The sequence below is a fragment of the Anas platyrhynchos genome, chromosome 9 (assembly GCF_047663525.1).
Source record: "Anas platyrhynchos isolate ZD024472 breed Pekin duck chromosome 9, IASCAAS_PekinDuck_T2T, whole genome shotgun sequence".
In the NCBI taxonomy this organism is placed as follows: Eukaryota; Metazoa; Chordata; class Aves; order Anseriformes; family Anatidae; genus Anas; species Anas platyrhynchos.
This window is the reverse complement of record NC_092595.1, coordinates 16,988,773-17,009,562: the sequence shown is the minus strand read 5'-3', so window position 1 is coordinate 17,009,562 and position 20,790 is coordinate 16,988,773. Positions and strand designations below refer to the sequence as shown.

The 20,790-nt window shown below is 44.8% G+C and overlaps 1 protein-coding gene across 6 annotated transcripts in view; it reads right to left on the bottom strand.

The window, feature by feature from the left end:
• INPP5D (inositol polyphosphate-5-phosphatase D) overlaps positions 1–20,790 on the bottom strand; it is a 56,259-nt gene that overhangs the window by 29,914 nt on the left and 5,555 nt on the right. For 3 of the 6 annotated variants that reach the window (XM_072042733.1, XM_072042731.1, XM_072042732.1), the window contains 2 exons: positions 17,159–17,222; positions 1,669–1,773 (listed from right to left, as the gene is read on the bottom strand). In XM_072042733.1, coding sequence (XP_071898834.1) covers positions 1,669–1,773; positions 17,159–17,222 — 169 coding nt within the window. The remainder of the gene's footprint in view (positions 1–1,668; positions 1,774–17,158; positions 17,223–20,790) is intronic. The other 3 variants (XM_027464469.3, XM_072042735.1, XM_072042734.1) reach the window with 2 other exon arrangements.

The following is a 20,790-nucleotide window of genomic DNA, read 5'->3' as shown; positions in this document are numbered from 1 at the left end:
TTTTTGCTGCCAAGGAGAGTTCGGTCTCTGAAACCATCCTGGTCTCTGTGGTAACTAGAAGCAGCAGCGTTTTGTAACAGGCCTCCTTCCTCTAAACTCATGGCCTTGCATTTAAGGAGTGGACCAAAGCCTGTGGTCCAGCTCAAATTCCCCAGAGAGGCAATAAACCCTGGCTCGTGTGCAAGAACAGACATGCAGAGAGGCCCGGGTGTTACACACCTTATTTCTGGCAGCTTGGCTCAGGCATGCGGGCTTCAACCACCTGCATGAATCCAGCCATCTCCTCTCTCATGGATAACTGGGACTTGTGGCCACCCCAGCCTTCACTCACCCTGCTCCAAGCTGCACCCCTGCCATGTGGAGTAGCTGGGAATTGGATGCACCTGGATCCAGCTGCTCCTTCCCAAAGAGAGCCAGTCTCCTCCAAGCGCCCTCCTTCCACAGCACATTCAGGGCAAAAAGGACGCGTTCCCCACTGTGCACAGCACGCATACAGGACAGCGCTCATGGAAGGACAGAATTCAGCAGGGAGCTGAACGCACATCCCCAGCAGCTGCACAGGGATGGTGAGAGCTGCAGTAAGGAGGCAGGGAAGTGGGGGGGGGCAGGAGCTGCGACCAGCTGTGGCCAAGCAGTGGGAAGGATGGGGTGGCTTCAGACTTGCTCAGCTCCCTCCTGTGGTAAGGGAGCTCCAGTGTCTTCCCTGATTGCTATCCATTATGAGAATCTGAAAGCAAAGATCGCTGCATTATCCTAGCTCATTTTCTTTTGTGCCGTAATTGTTATTATTTGCAAGGGCCTCAATGGAGGAAGCATGTGGGAAGGGCTGTTTCCCTCTGGCACGAGCAGCGCCCAACAACCCTCTGTCCGTTTGCCTGTTCTGTGAAATGAGCTCCTCTTGATCCAAGGCAGCCCCCAAAACTCCTGCTCCCCCTGGGAGGGCAGGGCACGCAGCTTTGTGCTGTCTCCCTCTGCACAGAATCACAGCAACAACTATATATTGTTTGAAAGGGGAGAGAGAGAACTGTAAAAGCAAGACCACACTGCACTTGCCTCTCCTCATGGAGAAAGGATGAGAACGAACCCAGCATGACAAATGCTAGTTGTGGTATTTGGCACGTGGCTGCAAGATGTCCAGGTGCCAGTGAGCAAGGAGAGCAGCACATAGCTGGGACATGTGCTTTCTTCGCACCTGAATTTGCAGAAAAGGTTCATAGGTTAAGGAGGGAGAGCAGTGGTGGGAAGTAAAATACCAGCATTGTGCTGCTCAGCATCTTGTGGAGACCATCAGCAAAAAACAGACTGGTGGTGCACTCTGAACAAACAGCCTCCAGAAAACCGCACTGGATGACAGGAGCAAGGCAAAACAGAGCCTTAACTTCATGCAGACTTGCTCTTGTGCTTGAGACAGTGAGCAGATGTGGAACAGGGCAATGCAAACAAAAATGAGCAGGACGGGGCAGTGCAGAGCAAGCAGGAGCCACCTGAGCAGAGCCCAACAACGAAATCCACTTCCCTGCACCCTCTACATTTAGTAAGTATTTTCTTGGGGTTATCACAGGACAGATCTTGTTTTAATTGTGAAGTGAATTGTTTCAAGTCATTAAAAACGTGGATGGCAAGTGTCATCTCCAGAGCAACACACCACATTCCCAGAAACGTGCTCACACAGCTCACAGGACGGGGGAGCAGCACAGAGGGCAGGCTCTGCTTCCATGGCACCGTGCTCTGCATCGATTCCTCCAGCATCACTGCAGGCACCTCAGCTTTGCACTGATATACACATACAGAAAGGAAACACTGAGCGAATATATGCAATACAGGGAACAACCCGTAAAACTGCAGAGTTACACAAAGGAATCTGGATAACAGTGAATCAGGCTGTGCAACAATTTTACAGTGGGAAACTGCATCAGAAAAAGCCTGTGTCTTTGTAAGATCTGTTAGTGGGACTGTCGTATGAGACCCAGAAGAAGCTGTCTTTCTGTACTCAGTGCTGCAAGGACATATGTGGACCACTGCATCCATCCTGGCACCGTTTTTTAAGGAACAAATGAGAATACCAGAGAGTCTCCCAAGGAAAAATGACAAGGATGGCAGAACAGTTGGAAAATGTGATTTACAAGCAAAGCTTGAAATAAAAGTCTTGGTACAGTTCAGCAAAGGGGCAGCCTGGAGAGGTCACGATAGCCATCTCATAAGTTCTAAATTCTCACATAAAGATGATAATCAGCTGTGTGGTAAGTCCCCCAAGGACAGCAGATGTGGCTGGCTTGCTTTGCAACAGTGGAGATTGAGATCGGATCTCAAGGGAATTTGCCAAAGACAAATGTGCAGTCAGGCTACACAGCGAGTGTCCCTGTCTCTGGAGGTGTCATCCCCCACAGCTGGCTAGTGAGTACCCAGTCCTGCTCCAACCTGAAAAAAAGGGCAAACACTGGATGTGGAGATCTTACAAGGCCTCTTGCCACCCCTAATTCTGCACGTGTAGGAAGCCCCGTTCCAATCTGCCTGCTGCCTCTTTGTCCAGACCTCGCTGCATCCTTAAGAAGGCTGGCAGAACTGAGTGTGAGCTTGCTGGTCACCATCACCCAGCTCTCTGAGCTGTATCCCAAACCAAACTCTCAGATCATCCCCATACCCTCCTTACTCCAGCCTGCTCAGCTAGAAACCTTTTCCCACAGGATGTCCTGGGATCTCCTGTCCTCCAGAAACTGCAATCAGCTCTGCGAGTCCTTCCACTCATTTCTCTTGCACCTCTTTAACCTTGCTGTATGATTATTTGAAACAAGTAGCTATAGCTTGTTCCTGCTCTCACACTGAATAGGTTTCTGGGTTCTCCATTTCAGAAAACATGTGTGGCTAAAGCCCTTAATCACTGTTCTTTGGCTAAATCTTGTGAGCCCTTTCCAAATTCATCTATCTGAACTTTTTGACAGCTTTTAATATGGTTGATCGTCTACTCTTCCTTTATACCTGGTGTAAAAAGGCCAGCAGGGCCCAGCCTAAGTCTGTTCTTCTTCATTACCTCCAAGCAGCGTTGCCTGGACGCCAAAACAGCTAGGCAAAATGATGCTCCTGGTGCCGGCGTGCTGAGGAGCAGCTCTGAACATACCTTTAAGAGAAGCTGCAGGTGGACTACAAAGACAAAGCAACAGCAGATTTAAACAAGGTAAAGCCCACGCTGTGGCAGGCGAGGAAGTGGTTAACATGGGGCTCATTACAGCAACGTATAAATAGATGGCACAGGAAGGCTGGGGCCCTCAGGAGGAAGAGGAAGCGTTTTCCTTTCCTGAGCCAAGGCGCAAGGAGGAACTAGGAAACTGGTCATCTGCTTGTATTGCTTAAGGGCAATCTTTTCTAACCAGGGTGCCTTAAGCCAGGTATTTAAATCCTTATATGGACATTTCAGTCAATGCGTTCTCAAAGTTAAAAAACTCCTGTAATACCCACCGATATAAGTGGAAGCTGAAAATCAGGTCACATCTACTTTGGTGCTAAATGCTGGAAGGAACATTTTTTCCTTTTAGATTTGAAAAAAAAAAGTCATAGCTTTCCTTCTTCGGGAAACAGTTGTCTTCAAGACTGTCTGCTAGCTAAGAAGTCTAGGTGGCATTTTTAAATTTCCTTTTGGCTCTCATGTAGGCAGGCATATATATTTCACTCAGAAGCTGAACTTAAGAGATAAGAAATTTCTGGTAAACGATTTCTAAAGCAGCCTGTTTGGGCTTCAGTTTTGTTTCACTAGAAAGCATTTCTTATTCATAGATGAAATCTTGTGCTAAGCAATATCAGGAGCATTTCACAGGAATGGGACCATGCACAGGAATCACAGCTGGGAGAAACAGCTACAGCTACTTCCCAAAATACAAGTCACCCCGAAACGTACCCTGTCGTGAATGCAACACCCACGGCAGGAAGAAAATGGGGCTGAGCACAGAGCACAAAGGGAGAGGAGCAAGCGAGTGGCTGAGGAAAAGGGGGATCCTGTGACAGGGAGAGTCAGTAAAGGAACGGACTTTAGTAAGTGGTGGGACAGCAGCGTTCAGACACTTGATAAAGCTCAGTAACAGGGGCCCAAGCACGGGAACCGAGCAGGACAGAAGAGGCAAGGGGAGGAAACCAGAGAGCCCAGGCAAAGGATGCCAGTGGGTGGTTGGAGCTGTGCCTCTTCAACTGCAAAAAATCGTACAAATTTTTGGGAGAACGGCGCTGCTTAAGTGTGGTTGTGAGATATGTAATCTGAGTTATGGCGGACAGAACCAAAGGTGAATAGTTCCTGTCTCCGCTGAGATGCTTTCTTGTCCCATTTTGCATATGGTTTGATCCTGATGCTCAGGTTTGCTTACTCTTGTCACTTTTGCTACAGTGGCCTTTTACATTGAGCAAAGAACATGGAAATTAGAAAAATCCTGGGAAAGATGGCTTCAAAAATTCTGAAAGAGGAGATTATCGATGAAAGAAAACAAGGAATTGCAAATTATTAAGAACTAAGTATGCATTACTTCTGTGTTTTGCTCCTGACTGAAAATCAGACATCACAAACAAACAAAACACTAAAAGGAAGAAAAAAATAAAGAAAATTACTGCTTTGTCAATTCTTTAAACCCCTCTCTGTTCCTAAAATGAAACTGAAAGACACCATCGTTACATGTTGCCTCTACCACGAGCTTCATTTCTTTAAACATCATGCTGACTTAAGAGACGTTGTACATGAATTACTGTCACTGCATCAATTCCTTTCTCATAGTACATATTAAAAAATGGAATGCTAAACAATTTTCACTTCACAGTAGCATGCACAGAATATTTGTTAAAGTTCAGCACCTACTTCTTTGCTGGCTTGAAATACGTGCACAAAATACAGTCCTGTTAATGCTAGATGGAAACAAGTTAACCAGGTGCAAATAAGCATTCTTGCCTCTGTTGCTAACTGGGAAGGAGATAAATGCTGACCCCAGCTGCAGTGAAAATCTAGTTTAAAACATGAACTCTTGCCTGATCCAATTTCAGTCAAAATGACCATCTTATTATTTCCTACCCTCAATTTCACAGGAAAGACATGAGGAAGACAATGCATTCTGTTCATGCTGTTCTAAGAGTTTAACATGCTCTGCATGGGGAACGTGAGCACAGTTTGAGAGAGCCTTAAAAAGATTCTGTCCTATCTGCCAGTGCCGAACTCCTCTGGCCCTGCGAGAGTTTTGGTCTGTGTGATCCTGCTCAGGTGCATTCTGGCAGCCTGACAATTGGCCATGTTCACAGGTAGCAAATGCTCACATGGCAGGACTGGGACATTTGCAAATTAAAATACTCTGTTGAAGAGAAGGAAAATGGAAAGGAGTTTTTAGTAGAGTACAGCTGACTGCCAAATTTTTATCTCAATTTTTTAGTAAAAATTCTACATCCTAAAGAAAAACACATCAGAAGTTCTGGAAGGTAAAGAACCCACAGAAGTTGTTCTAACTGGCATTCTTACACACAGAGTGAAGACATAGGTCACAAAATAAATGTACCCAGGTCCTATTTGAAGATCCCATTCCATTCTGCTCTGGTACTCCACAATTCACACAAAAAGCATGGCAATTGCCAAATATCTAGCTAATATAGTTAGGTACAAGCTATTAAGAACACCGAGCAGTTACAGAAAGCACCAACACCACGTACTCGAGGAGCTCGTTCGCACTAAATAGAACTTTCAAACTCTAGCCATCAGAAAAAGTTTCCCCAACAGAGCATACTATGATCCAACTCATAGCAAGAGGAACCTCCTGAGCAACCAACCCTTTTATCATTTCTGTTATAACAATGAAGATTTAAATCTACAACAAGCAAACAACAGCATGGTTCCATGACAGAACACGAGGGACTGTTGTTAAATTTAGCTATAAGGTGCAAGTCAGATGAGTTGGTGATGAATGAGGCAGGACTGCAGAGCCACGGGGATCCAAGGCAATTTTTAGCACTTCTGTAGTGCGTGGGTAGAATTTAAGCAAAACTTTTGGAGTACACTACTTCTGTCAACTTTTTTTTCCTTTTTTTTATTTAAATTTTATCACAAGCCTTGTGCTTTTCGTTTTCCACTGAAAAGCTTCAGCACTTTGAGTCAAATGAAAATTTCCATTTTCAGTTCTTTGCAAAGTATTTAGGCCCTAGTGATTACCAAGACAAACCTGAAAACATAGGTCCTTGACTCAACAAAGCAACCGAAGGCAGCAAATGCAACAGTCTATTTCTGAAGGCAGTTTGTGGAGGTGACCATTCTGATTTTGGCAAAGCTCACATCTGATGGTAACTGAGATGGGAAAACTATTGCTGGTCACTGATACTTGCTCCTCCTTGGAAACTCTCAAGTCCTCTTCAGCTTTTCCCGCATTATGAGGCAATAAATAACACCCCCAGGCAACAGTGCTGGAAGTCCTACAAGAAAGGACTTTTCCCCAAGGCAGGTGAATGGGTGCCTACAGCAGCTGTGCCTGCACAGACCAGTCCCAAGCTGCATTTCAGTGGGTGGCCTCTCAGCTGTGCAGGCAGACAGGGAAGGATCCATAACCAGCTCTCTGCCTTCCCTGTCATCTTCTGGACTGAATGGACCCCAGTTTCAACTGACACCAAACACTAAAGGGGCCCAACTTAAACTTTCAGCGGAGAACCGAGACGGAAAACCCTGTCAGAAGTTATGAACTGAAGGCAGAAGTCAGACAGCAGGGCAAAGAACTGGGAACAACCAAAGGCTGCGATATGATTTCATTCTCTCAGAGGGACTACGAAATGACCTAATCTGAGCTATCTTTGCTAAAGTCTGTTTCATTTCCCCAAACCATTTTGCCATTTGCAATCAAGTCCTGTGTTCCTTGCACTTATATTTCAACCTTAAAACTAAAGGATTCCCCAAAAACTTTAAATGGAATTTGCCTCAACAACCAAAATGTTGGTTTTAAAGGTATTGGTTAAATAACTTCGTATTGGTAAAGGTAAAAGGTCAAGCAGATCAAGTTTACCTACAACAAGTGCAACTAGGACAATCCACTCAATCAGATGTTATTCAAAGGTGATTGGATCTTTCTACTTTTCACAGGTTGGCCATCAGTAATAAGCAGCAGCACACGCATAGGGTCTACTGGTCCAGTCACCTCAGGCTGCAGAACAGATCAAGTGATCAAGGTCTAACTGGACCCTAAATTTTACACGTGGCCTGCTGGGCGAGTTGCATCTCTGTATTGCAGGCACAGCCAGCAATGATGCATCTCATCAGCAAATCAAGATAAATCGCTGAAGAAAAAGGGGCATCACCCTTCCAGTAAAAGTACAGAGGGGATTATTTACAGACAGTGATATTTGCCGTAAGATTCATTGTAAGCAAAATTCAATAGCAATGTTTTCTAAGACTTGTTCCTACCTTAAATGATCTATTTGTGAAGTACAAAAGCCCCATATATCATCAACAGTATATTAGCTTCTTTCTTGGAGAAAACATCTCAAGACTTGCCTGAAAATGAGTAGTTCTCCCTGTGACCTGTCATGCCTCAAAGCACAGAAGCAATAAAACACTGCTGCATTACCACACAGTCAAAAGGGGAATGATTTGCTGTCTCCATGAATACTTCAAATTCAGTTATGAAACTTCATCAGAAATCTTTGAAAACATGAAACAAAAAAGATAAATGCTTTAAACTCTGACTATATGACTGATAATATGAAAGCTGAGATCCATCAAACTACTGAAAAATGAGAATATTTTCTTGTTGATAACATTGATTATGTAAGCTTTCAATTATTTTTCTACATCTGCCAGGTGAGTTTTAAAAATACAAGAAATCTTCATTTTGTTGATCTTGGAGATGTGAGAGGATGCCCCCCAACTTGCTCATCTTGATTAGGATTATAACATTTTACCTCTCAAGCACAGACCGTAATAATGTGAAAAAACTGTTTAAAAACAAAACAACAACAACTAAAAACAACACCTAATAGTTCTCACTTAGCAGAGATTACTAGCCTTTCCTTTAAAATGTGCCTACAAAAGCAGCTGATTCGGGATGGAAATATCTGCAGGGGTGGGCAGAACTTCCTACAGAGTATTTGATGCTGGAGAAAGTTCCTGTGCCGTTGGAGGCTGAGGCTCCTACTACCTCCTGGCCACTCGTTCCTATCCTCCAGCCAAAGTGTTTGCCCCATTTCTGTGCCAGGAACACACTCAAGCACTTGCGTTTGTGCATTCACACGTTCGTAGTGGGAAGTGAAATATCTAGCGGGGTAGAAAAGAGCTGTTCGTGTGTGGTTGTGGGTGGTCAAAGCCTTTCAAAAAATAATAAGGTGAAACAATTATTTTTTTAGAACAATCACTGTTGAACTGATTAGTCTTTAACAGATCTAATTTTTACCTTCTGAATCTTAAAAAAATTTTGCAGCTCCTGGAAGTTACTTTTGTACATTCAGCAAGGACTGCTGATTTTCAATTTTCATTTGTTTAAGCATGATGAAGGCTTTCAAGTAACAGGTTATTTATATTACTTTCAAAATCTGTTAAGATTTTTTTTTAGGTATAGTTATAAAATTAGAACAATCTGCTTGTGTGTGCAGTTTGTGACATAACACATTTATTGGAGGGCAAGCTGTAACAAAAATTGATGATATTCTTTGGCATTAAATGGAGTTAAATTTTATCTTAGACCACATCCCGATAAAAGGAAAAGAGATTTAATTTCATGGCATGTGACAGCTTCCAAATACTTGATTTCCCTTTTTGATGTTTGCAAAAATGAAATAAATAAAAAACTATATATATACACAACTTTAACGTGATTTAAGCCACCTTCTCTGAACTTTTTTTTTTTTTTTTTATATTTGCAGGAAACTGGAAACATTCAGAAAAGGTTCAAACTAGACAAAAGCTGGATATGGTTTGTTTGTATGAAGAATTTTGTATACTGAGGGATTCAGTAGCGGGAATGTGCATGTTTCAGGAAATACCTAGTGTTCTCTTATTAAATCTGCTTCTTTCAGTTTTCTAAAACCTGTGAAATGCATTATGTTTATTCCTACCTCAGATTCAACAGCGGAAAGAACATTTTCCTTGTATAAACAGATCTGGATAGACTGCAGAAACAAAGTATGCAGATTCTGCTAAGCCCTGGCTGTAAATTAACTTCAGTCCTACATTTAAAGAGGGTAAAGAGTTTTACAAGTTGATTTAAAACCAACATTATACTAGAATATATTCAAATTGGAACACGTACCATTTTCAGCAATAAAATGAAGCTTAATATAAATTATATATTTGAGCATGCTAGAAATGTGTTTCCCTAACTACGTTTCAAGATATTGTTCCTAATTACCATTTAGTTGTCCTCTTGTCCCTTGTTTCCATGCAAGAAAAGTGATAACCCCAATTATAGCTGAGCCCTTCACAGTCAATGGAGTACCACAAACATGGTAAGTTTTCTGAGTAAACAGTGATTTTGCCCAAGTAATAAATAATTCAGCAAAATCAATTCTATTCTCAGCATTATTTTTCCTGAAATTTACAGTTAGCAAAAGCATAACTTCCCGGCATTCCCCACTCCCTTTGGCGACCTCCTCTCTGCTCCCTACTGAAATACTACGTCCAAGCTCCCAGTACCCCTCCATCCTTGGGGTAACACTGCTTTTCCCTGCCTTGTAGCAGTGCAGATGCTGTTGCTCCCATCCAGCCCCCAGGAGCACCGTCACACAGCCTGGCAGCACACCAGCCCAAATACGCACACCCCTGCCCACCAGGCCCTCCTGCTTGCAGGGGGTGGCTGTCCACCCGCTGTGTCCCACCCCACCTGCAGAGCTGCACATCCCTCAGGGGACACTTGGTCTCCTTCTGCCTTTCAACGCAGAGGGAGGCCAACAGCATCCAATGCCTTCAAGCTGCAAGTGAGCCACGGACGTCTTACAGCCTGAAAGTGTTTTTGGGGGCAGACCTGTGCCTGTCCCATCCTCAAAGGAGCCACAAGGTTTTGACATCAATTTGAGTAAGTACCAAGCAAGGCCTTGTTCCTGTACAGCTGTCTGGCAGAAGCTCTAAGAGGTTGCACTGTTGTGAAGGGGTTAGCATCACCCAGAGGATTATGCTTTGCATTATCTCCCACTGAAAGCATCTCAAGTGCAGTTTCCAAGTAGACAGGTTTTGATCAGATATAGGTAGATGATCAAACTCCAAAGCAAACCACAAAATCTTTACCACAAAAAAAACTTTCTTGGCCTCAGGTGCCAGAGTGGTGCAGCAATTTACAGTTTAGTATCAAAGAGAAGAGACAAAAATGCCCCCAAGGTTGCCCCTCCTTGCAAGGGGCTGACAAGGGACTTGGTGTTGCATGTGCTGCACAGCCAGAAACTGCCTCTGATGCTGGTGACAGCAGCAGTGACACCAGGAACTGACCTAAACTCACGCTCTTATCAGATTGTGCTCGCAGGATGGGCAGCCGTACGTACGTCTGCACTCGGGGAGCAGGTTAGCGCGCCGGATGAAGCTTTTACACTGAGCTCCACCCTGCAGGACTCGCAAACAGAAAGCACAGCAAATTACCCCAGAGGCTGGGACAATCCTGCTGACCCGCCAACAAACTGTCAGCCCTCTCACTGTATGTCCTGCCTGTCTCGGGACAGAAGGTTTTGGTCTTTCTGGCATATTTAGCCACACAAACAGTTCACAAACCTAGACATTTCCCCAGAAATGTGTTTCTAGAGGTGGGCTGGAGAGGGAGGGTTTCAGCAGGAAACCCTATACCGAGCATTTACCAGCTCTCCTACCTTCTGGGAGCCCATGCTGCAAGTACACTGGTAACCTACAGCTTCAGTGTCAGTTGATGCAGTGAGTCACAGCTGCTGGCCTGCTTTCTAACTGCTCACATAGCACCATTTGTTTCCTGTTGCACGCAGCCTCCTATCAGGCTAGAAAAAATTACCAGAAAAAAAAAAAAAGGCAGCTAGATGATCACTCGGTGTAAAACAGTACTGTTAGGGCATCTATAATTTTCCCTGAAGTCAGCAAAATCCACAAGCTAATAGGGTCAGTATTTGTTGCAAAGGGAGAGTCCAAGTCTAAATATAAGTAATTTATAAAAAAAAAACTTTGCGGCAATGGTGAATTTCAGCACAAATGCTGCAGCGCTCATGCTCACAGGAATGGTGTTCTGCCACTAGAGCTGCACAACAAATGTCTCCATGTTTACCCACAGAGCAGAGTGCAGGAAGATGCAGGCAGACCACTGCTTTCTGCCAGGGAGCTGGGAAGCTACAGCAGTCAGGAAAGTGAAGTGGAAAGGATACAGACGTGAACCTTAAAAACAACGAATGCTTTCCATACTGTAATAAAATAGGCTCTTATGCAGCATGAGAAGGCAACAGCTTTCCATGTTTCCTTCTCACAACAAAGTATTCCATGGAAATTGCCAAACCCTGGAGCTGGTCAAAAAGTTCTGCTCAAAGCCGAATAAATAAATAAATTAATTAAAATTAAAAATAAAAAAGGGGGGAGAGGGACTGGAGCATGTACTATGCAAGGAATGGTCTTCACTCAGCCTCACTTTCCCCCCACCACTTAATTAAAAAACATACAAAAAAAAAAAAAAAAAAACAGAAGTGAAAAGTTCGAAATTGCCTTCCTGGACTCTTTCAAAGAGATGGACCAATTTTCAGTCTGAAATATTTTTCTTCAATAACTGGCAACTTGTGAAAAGCCACAAAACAAAAATGAAACATTTCACCCGAATGCCTTTACATTTTCCAGTTTGCCTGAAAATGTGACATGGTTCCCACTCCTGCTCGAGGCAAGCTCTGTTTCTGCCCTCTCCCCATGCTGCAGGCAGCCACAAGGCACAAAAACAAGGCCGGAGCCTTGGTCTTCGGCAGCCCACAACGCGTGAGGCAGGTACTCGACGTGAGGACAGCACTCAGCTCAGAAGCAGGAATGGGTCACATAAGAAAAAAAAAACACGTTGGTGAGGAGGAGAAGGGAGGAGCCCCCCTGCAGAAGGCAGCAGTGGTGGTTAGGAGAGGTCCATGCCCTGAGGTGTGGATGAGCGTGCCTGGCTCGAGCTCTGGACTGCAAAGTGGAAATGCTGCGTGGCTGAGCTAAAGCTTGGGTTGTGCCCATGAGGCAGCACTGCGGACACCAGGCTTTCCTGGATCTCAGAGGTCAGGCTGTGCCGCACGGCACTCCAAGATACAGCACACAACTCTAAAATCTGCCCAAGGCACCGAGTTACCAAAGCCTGCTCAGCAGATGCCCCAGTTTCTTAAGGGGACTCCACCTTTAGCAAGGACCTCAAGCTGTTCCCTTAACTACTGCGTTGGCTCTCCCCCTAACCACGGCACCTTTGGTACCAGCCTATTTTTGTAACGTTGCCATCTGTCTGTCAGGGTGTATTCCCTGCTGCCTTCACACAGTGTTACGAGCTAAGTGCTTGATCCTGCAAACTTGACCTCTGATACGCTGCGAGCATAAACCCAGATGCAATCTAGCTGCCACTGAGAAATGACTGATTGCGCAGCAGCTTGATTGCTGAGCAGCCATCAGATAACGCTAGCTGTGTGCTCCTCCTCGAGATGAACCAGAAATCTAGAGGGACCAAAATCCACAGGTTTTTAGCAATGCTCCCACACTACCCTGCACCAGTCCATGCTCACTGACCAGCCAACTCCGGCATCTTCTCCCTTCTCACCACCTCTTTCTGATTTTTATAAGGGTCTTTCGAATTTATCCCAGTCTAGCTCTTTCCTCACTCAGGAGGCAGGTTTTACTTGTGACAATAACCTTTTAAAATTACAGTACAGAAAGGCAATACAAGGTAAAGCATTAGGCAAAGGCAGCAACTTTTCAACAGCAGCTTTTGACTTCAGTGCCCTTTCACACTGAACAATCATCTGTAATGGGAATCTCCTCCCTTACTTCATCTTGCCAAGGGCCTGGCAGTCTAAGGGGGTTCTCCAGACTCTTTAGCCAAGAGAGAGAATAAGGACTTGCCAAAAACAACTCTGCCCACCCAGGTCAGAAACCTGTATCTTCCTCACTGACCACAGAGGTACAAACTCGGCTTTAACTACATGTGACAGCACAACTAAAAGGAGGGGAGACAAACATTCATAGATAACAGACATCTTCTGATCCTGGGAAAGTTAGCAAGAGACTGCTAATTAAGATTATGTTGGTAGTCCTATCCTCCTTAACAGATTGGGACTCAGTTCCCTGTTTGTAAAATGGGAACAATAGCACTTCCCCTGGTTGAGATGCTAAACTCACAAGGAATTCAGATTGGGCAGCGATAAGGGCTGCAGTGACACCTCAGCTAGATGCACAAATGTGACACTTTAAATGACGGTACAAAAAAAAATTTACCTGTTGTGAATCTGGATGGCAAGAACTGCCCACAGATACCTGACTTAGAAAGACACAGCTATGCATTTAGTTTGATCTTGTTATTTCCAATGTCTCCTTTGCTCTTCCAACACTCTTTGTATAATTGCAAATATACTCGTCCAGTTTCCAAACTTTCAACAACTCTGCATTAAATGCACCTCCACATTTGAGCAAGGGAAACACACCTGTCTGACAGAGAAGAGAGCTGTAGCTTGCCAAAGACAGGCAGGTAGCAGCTAAGCTAACTCAGGGGCAGCTGATTTCCAGCCTCATGCCTCTCCTTCTGGATCTGCATTACTCTACATCTTTTGCTCTCTTCCTATCTCAGCTTCTCAGTTCTTAGCGTTTTACTACAGTGAGAGACTGCAGGCTAACAGACATATTTCGGTGACTAATTGTTCTCAGGCTAAGGACAAAGATCTCTACTCACTGTAAGCGATCCTGTGTTTCAAGGGTTTTCTGTTACTCCTCCCCCCTTCCTTAGCTATGCTTTCACTGGCAGGATGCAAGTTTGATTCATTCAAGCCATAGATCCATTGAAGTCATAGATCCATTTGTCTACATTTTGAAGTCTCAGGTAAAGGCAATTCAACAGTCGTAGAAAAAAAGAATGGAAAGAGGAAGGAAAAAAAGTCTATGACTGTAACTACTACAGTCTGGTATGTTTGGGGGGATTCCAGTTTGGTTGTAGATACAGCAGGAAAGAGGGGTTCCAGACCTGACCGTGCTGACTGCTGTACAGCTACAGCAGATGCAGAATGCCAATGGCAGATCATGTAGCATGCCACAAAACACCGGAGGGACGTATGCAAATATTTTTTTTCTTCAGTTTGAATGCAAAAAAAGTGCACCTGTAATGCAAAAAAACCATGCACCTCCCCTACTGCCACCTGTACTAAAAAGTCAATTTAACCATGCAAACAATAACACTGTCATTCCTCCAGTGCCAGACCAGGCTCTAAGTAAAAAAAGAGAAATGAAATCTATCCACCACCAACACTCAAAAAATGTGAAGTAACTTGCAGCTTTAAAGCTGAAAAACTCCATAGAGTAGCAGAGGGAGAGCTGTCATGTCACAAGTGCTGCGAGTGGAGCTGTGATATTACATATCTTCTGAACCTGCTGTCATCATGAGAAACGTCTGACAGACAACAGGCCAGATCTGGGCAGGAAGACGACTCTGTTAGCTTCAGGAAGGAGCACTGTGCAAGCAAAAAAGGTCACATTGCACAATTCAGGCTAACCTCAGGACTTAGTACTGCATCTTTCCTATGCCTCTCTCTCTCTCTTTTTTTTTTATTTTTATTTTTTAACCCAGAAATGAGAAGCATCTACCGATTACTGTGTTAATTTAACACCTGGTCTAATTCCACAGGATTAGTAGATTCCTTCCTTTTTAATGGATTTTTTTTTTTCAAAACGTTACACTCCTATTTAGCAACTTGTACATCCTTGCCCAGTAGAACCATTCTTTTCAAAATGGTTCTTTGATACACATGAAGTAGTTTTTGTTTTATCCAAAACTCAACAGACAAGCAACCAAAAATGTCTGGCCCAGCTGGAGCAATGCACTAAGAAAAGCAGCCAACAACACAAGATTGTTTTGCTCCAAGCCTCAATTACAACTCTCACTGTCTCTCTGTATCTCTTGCAAGAAGCAGCCAGCCCCCTTCTTCTGCCTCTCCCACAGAACTGGAATAGTGCAACACAAAATGAGAGGTGTTGTGTCTTGAGAACTTGAGTTAACAACACACTTTATATAGACTACTCTTGATATTCAACCTACAGCTCCTGGCAACCCATGTACAAAGGTATGCCACCACATATCCTCTGCATCCCCCACAGCAGACACAAGAAATTCCTCACAATCAGACCACAAATCCCAAGAGAACTTTATACATCAGTTTGGGTGGACATCTAGCAGATTGTATTTCCTTAAGAAATCTAGTGGATTTCAAAAGATTTCATTCAGAAACATCCAATGAAGACCTAATATCGCTGTCTGGATCCAGTGGTAGTCCTATAACGTCTCCCCAGAAATGATGAGGACATAACAAATTGCAAATAATAGCCTACAAAGAGCTGTGGGGTGATGAGGAGGCGTATGTGGTGGGGAAAGCCAGAGCTGCCTGACATCAGTTTGCTTTACCTGACTTTAGAAAGGTAAAGCAGAGGAAAGGTACTTTACTTTTAGTTTTCACCGGCAGCAGAACGAAATCCCACCTTCTGCTTGTTCCTAACCTTTGATTCAGTGTTAAAAGCGGTCATCGCTACAGCAGAAATACCAGTTTCTCATGGCTGCAGCGCTTTGATTTGTGGACAAAAGGAATAGGTGCACATAAAAACGAGCCCTTTGTCATGGCAGAAAGGATTACAAAGCCAGTACAAAGTGCTCTAATGAAGGGAAAGGTGACTTGCATCTTCCTTGGTGGTAATTCACAGAAGTACCTGCCAAATCTGCACCATACCTTAAGCCGGTGGGTCCTGGGAGCAGCCTGTAGCCCAGCACACTGGCAAGCTAACCGAACTCAGGTTTCCGACCCTCTTCTAACACCTGTGTCCTTCTATAAAAGGCTGCAGGCCAGGCTGCGTGTTCCACACCACTCACACGATGCTCCAGTACAACAGCTGGGGAACAAAGGGCCAGGGCTTGCCCAGGGTGCTGAGCCCCATGCAGAGCACGTAAGGGTACGCCTGGAGGCACTGCAGAACACGGAGCACAGCCCACATTTCTCCACCTTGTCCCAGCTGCTCTGCCCCAGAACTGCCTGCTCAGGGAGCTCCCAAGGGCATGCAGCAAGATGGGTTCTGCAGCTACTTCTGCAGACAACCTCCAGCCTTCCCTTCTTCCTCTCCCTCAGGTGAAAAGCCAATATATGATCATTTCTGTGCTTATTTCCAAAAGACAAAGCAGCTGCCACCCATTCAGTTAGGGTTCCACAAATTCGTTTCATCACCACAGTGCCAGTGCAAAGCACAAGGACTTCATTAGTAGGGTCTGGCTGCCCCCTGGGCTCTGCCCCGGTGCTGCCGTGGGACTCGGGCAGCTGTGCCACTCCCTGGGCCTCAGGTCTCTCCCAGGCTCTTCCTACGTGAGGTGTTTCACTTGTGAGCTACCTGGCACAGTACGGCTCTGATCTCAACAGCTGCTCTAGGTACTAAAAATAATGACAAACACTGTATCACCTTCCAGGCACCTGTCTCAGCACAACAACACATCACCACACCAGCACAACATGCCAAAGCACAACCAGGCTGAAATAAACCAGATGATGGAGAAACCAAGTACCACTACAAACAGCCCACAGCATACAGCACGGAGGCGTAGCAGTGTGCCAGGTCCTGCATTCCAGCGGAGCGCTGGCCCCAAGTGAGCAGGCTGCAGAGCCCGTGCACGTTCCTCTGCACAGCGTTGCCTGGTGGCCTGGGAGGATGGATGGGCTTCTGTGTCATGCCATGCTGACACGTACAGACCCAGGTGCAATCTGGCATAGCGTCCTGCTGCTGGCTCCTCCTCAGAAAATGGAAGTGCTGCAGCAAGGTAGGCAGAGATGTCTGAACAGCTCTGGGGAAAGCAGCTGAGGCTGGCAAGGCCAGCTGGGACACCGTGGTGGACCGGACCTGGGCACAAAGGCCCCTGGACACAGCACCGAGAGCCTGGAATCGACTTTGGTGTCAGTACAGCTGTGTTTGAGCGGAGCTGCATCTGAAACGCAGCGAGCAATACTAAGTGCATCTTTGCAGGACCGAATGGTTCACAGCGTGGCTTACCTGGACAATTAGCTTATTCTCTTTATCGGGCAGAATTCGGTAGGTATACACACAATTCCGAAACCTGGAACAGATCAGAGGAGATGCTGTTAGACTGTGTGCAGAAGGGAATGAATTACACTGTGGCACCCCTCCTCATGAGAGAAGATATTGGAAGATCACGATAAAGATAGAGGCCTTCATGCACGAGAGTTTTAAACATGTCTTTCCATTTCCCTGGAGTCTCCAAAGTAACACAAACCTGAAGTGTTCCCGGTCACTGAGACACGTTTGCAGATGTCAGTGCAGAAAGTGATATCAGAATCAGCCTCAGAATGAGTTATTCAACTCTTCTTCTGGCCGGAAAGAAAGAAAACACCAAATGGCTCTGGCTGTCAGTAGAGTGGGCGTCTCAGGAAGGAGTGAAAAAGCAGAAATTCAAAAGACAGTGGGCCAAAATCAGCCCAGTATGAGACTGATTTTGAACTTACAAATGAGTAAATGACTTACAAATGAGTAAATTGAAGGGCTAGTATGTGCTCTGACTTGTATTGGGAAAAAAAAATAAAATATATATATATATATAAAAAAAACAACACATAAATATAATAGATTTCAGCTAACTCACAATAAGACAGCTGATTACTAGGCACATTGTCATGCACAAAGCCTAAGTGACAGGTCTAAATGAAAACCTACCTCACTACTGTGGTACAGATGCACACTGTATGTGTGCATCTGCTGATCAGCCATAAGTAACATTTTGTCCCAGTTCAATTCAATTAGATTTTTATTGAAGAAAGGATGGAAAAGGTTTTTGCCCAGTGGAGGGCCACATTAATGTGCAAGAGCTCAAGGGCAAGGAAGGAAAGCCTCAGCAGCGCTGTAATGTGGTAAGCATGACCTTCCTCAGCAGCTGCTGAGTTCTGTGGAGCTTGCCCAAGAAAAGTTGGCTGAAAAGTATATTTTTACTTTTTCCCAGTGAACAACAGATTGATCCAACCTTTCAAGTCACCTGTAAAGCATTCTGTAAAAACATACACTATGGCTTTAAGCCAATGAACGATGCTGGTTTCAACCCCTTCCTCTCAAAGGAAAAACTGGAATCCATTCTCAGAGCCTCCTTGCCTGTAACAGAACCACTGCATTACCCTCAGGATCATCATGAAACGTGGGCTGAGGTCAGCCCTCCAGATGGGGAGATCACTAAAACATCCTCATCTCTTTTACAATTACATTGTGAGCCTATTCATCACGTGCCTTTCAGAATCATTCCATGCAAGAGAGAGACTGCCAGGATTTTAGGTAGCCTTATACAGGGAGTCACAAAGAGCAATTGGAAATGAAATAAAATTACTCATAAATCATAGAAGAATTTTTCCAGGGTGTTTAGAGGATTTTGTCATGCATCTGTATAAACCTGTCTCTTTCTGATGGCATTAATGCCAAGGATACAGAAGAATTACAACTGCTCGCAGAGCTCAGTACCACTTCAGTAAGTGATGTGAGACCATTTCATAGGCATCTATTCATTCACACGGTGGAAGAGTTGCTACTACCAGAAAGTTGGAGTCACAGACATGATCCTGAACTAGTTTGGACCACTACAACTCTCTAATTTCACTGAGCCCATGGCAATCAATGCTAGATGAGGATATGCCCCCAGGAAGGGTATGGGTTTTGTTTTTATCTGTCAATGCAGTTCTCTTACACCATTTCCTCCTCTGATATGCAAACAGGGCTAAGCAGAACTGCTCATGCAGCTGATGAGAGAAAATTTGTGTGTGTGGAGATTATGAAACTGATAAACAACCAGCTCAATGGCTCTTGCGTCACAAGAGGACCCTCCATGAACGTACCCCACCACATGAGCCTTATAAGGCAGCTGTCATAATACTTGTAAAGAGATTTAGGCTGAGGAAAGGTAAAATTGGTGTAGAAGCCAGCAAAGAGCTGTTGCTTGAAATAGGAACAGGGAGGAGTGCTTCCTCGGATCAAAAGTAGGGGTCCTCTTTTGCAATCCCCTAGGTGCACATGGCTAGAGAAGACCGCAACTCTTACTTTGTTTCCACCCTTAGGCTTTCTCTCCTCAGCATCCTGACTATCAGGTTACGTGGTCCATTTACTGTCACGTTCCAGGTCCTCCCTAAAAACTGGGTATGACTTCAGAACTGCCCAACCACTGCTGAGCCCAGCTACGTGGGGGGTAAATACAATAGCTGCCTGAGATTAAACATGCCTCCAAGCACTTTCACATGTCCCTGTTCTCTCTGCCAGCTGGAGGAAGAAAGGGGACAAGGCTTGTGTTTTCTTTCCTCTCCTGCTGTACATATGCTTAAGCATGGGTGACAATGTGCATATTGGGGGGGTCTGGAAATCCTAATCACAAACAGGTCTGCCATGCTGGGCCTTACCTCAGTGCACCTCGAGAGAGGTCGTTCCTCCAGGGGGCTGGAAACAGCCCCTCACAGGAACAGTCCTCTGAGAGGGACCCCAAAACCAGAGCTAGGCTTTGAGGGTCGTCTCCAGAAGCACTGTTATTCCTGCAGCCACTCGCAAAGGAGCCTCCAGCAGAAGGTCCCCTGGAGGAATGGTCCTGATTCGCCGTGTTGTGAGCGCAAAGAGGCTCTTTTTGATTTTGGGATCCAGGCATTCCCCTCCCTCCAGGTGAGTTAGCCCATTTCTTGTGAACAAACTGTGAAACCAAACAATCCAGGCTCAGAGAAAGGAGGAGGAAAATGACTTTGCTTCTTGCCTTTTATGGGGCAATGTGGCCAGCAGAGGACAGCGGTGCTGGGGGAGGAGTGTTCCCTCAGTACGCTGACTGCTTCAGCTCTCGGCCCAGCTCAGCGCTGCTGCTCCAAGTTTTAGAAAGAGAGGGGAGGCACTCTTAAAATGCCCTGCAAACACACCTCCCTTACTTGTCTGTATTTACAGAATCCTTATTTCTAAAGCAGTTGTTCAAGAAAATCACTATGTTGATCTATAATATTATAATAATAATCATCACTTTTGCTGGATTTTGACTGATCTGCCTAATAAATATTAGAACATTGTAGAATATGACACTTCTTTTTCAGAGCAAATTTCTTTTTTTTGTTTGTTTGTTTTCCCTATCTATACACAGTTGACGCTTTCTCGCTTTCAACATAATTTTCTTTTTTTTTTTTTTTTTTTTGAAAACCTTTTGCAGTCAGGATTTCAATTCCCCTCTCTCGTGCTCTCATTTTTTGTCTCCAGCCTCTCCATTTTTTAAACAGGGGAGACTGAAGAGCTCACACTTCGAACACCTTCCAGTCAATAACACAGCTGAAACTGATGCATCTCTGAGGAAGTTTTCAGCTTCAGCAAAGTTACGCATTTTGTCAAGACAACATTGAGAGAAAGGCTTATTCACCACCTTTAACCTTTTTTCTTCACAAACTATTTGGAAACCAGCATAAGCTGAAAGCACTTTACATACTTTGACAGAAGCTTGTGGGACATTTCTCAGGCTCTAACACGAGGCTGTTGCACCACGGATCTGCCTGCTCCTGGCTGACAAAGCTGGGTGCTCCCCATTTCTTTAATGAATCCATTCATGTCGGCCACCTCAGAATGGATTTAAGAACACAACCTTTGGCTCCCGGTTCAGAAAATCCTGGTCATTATAT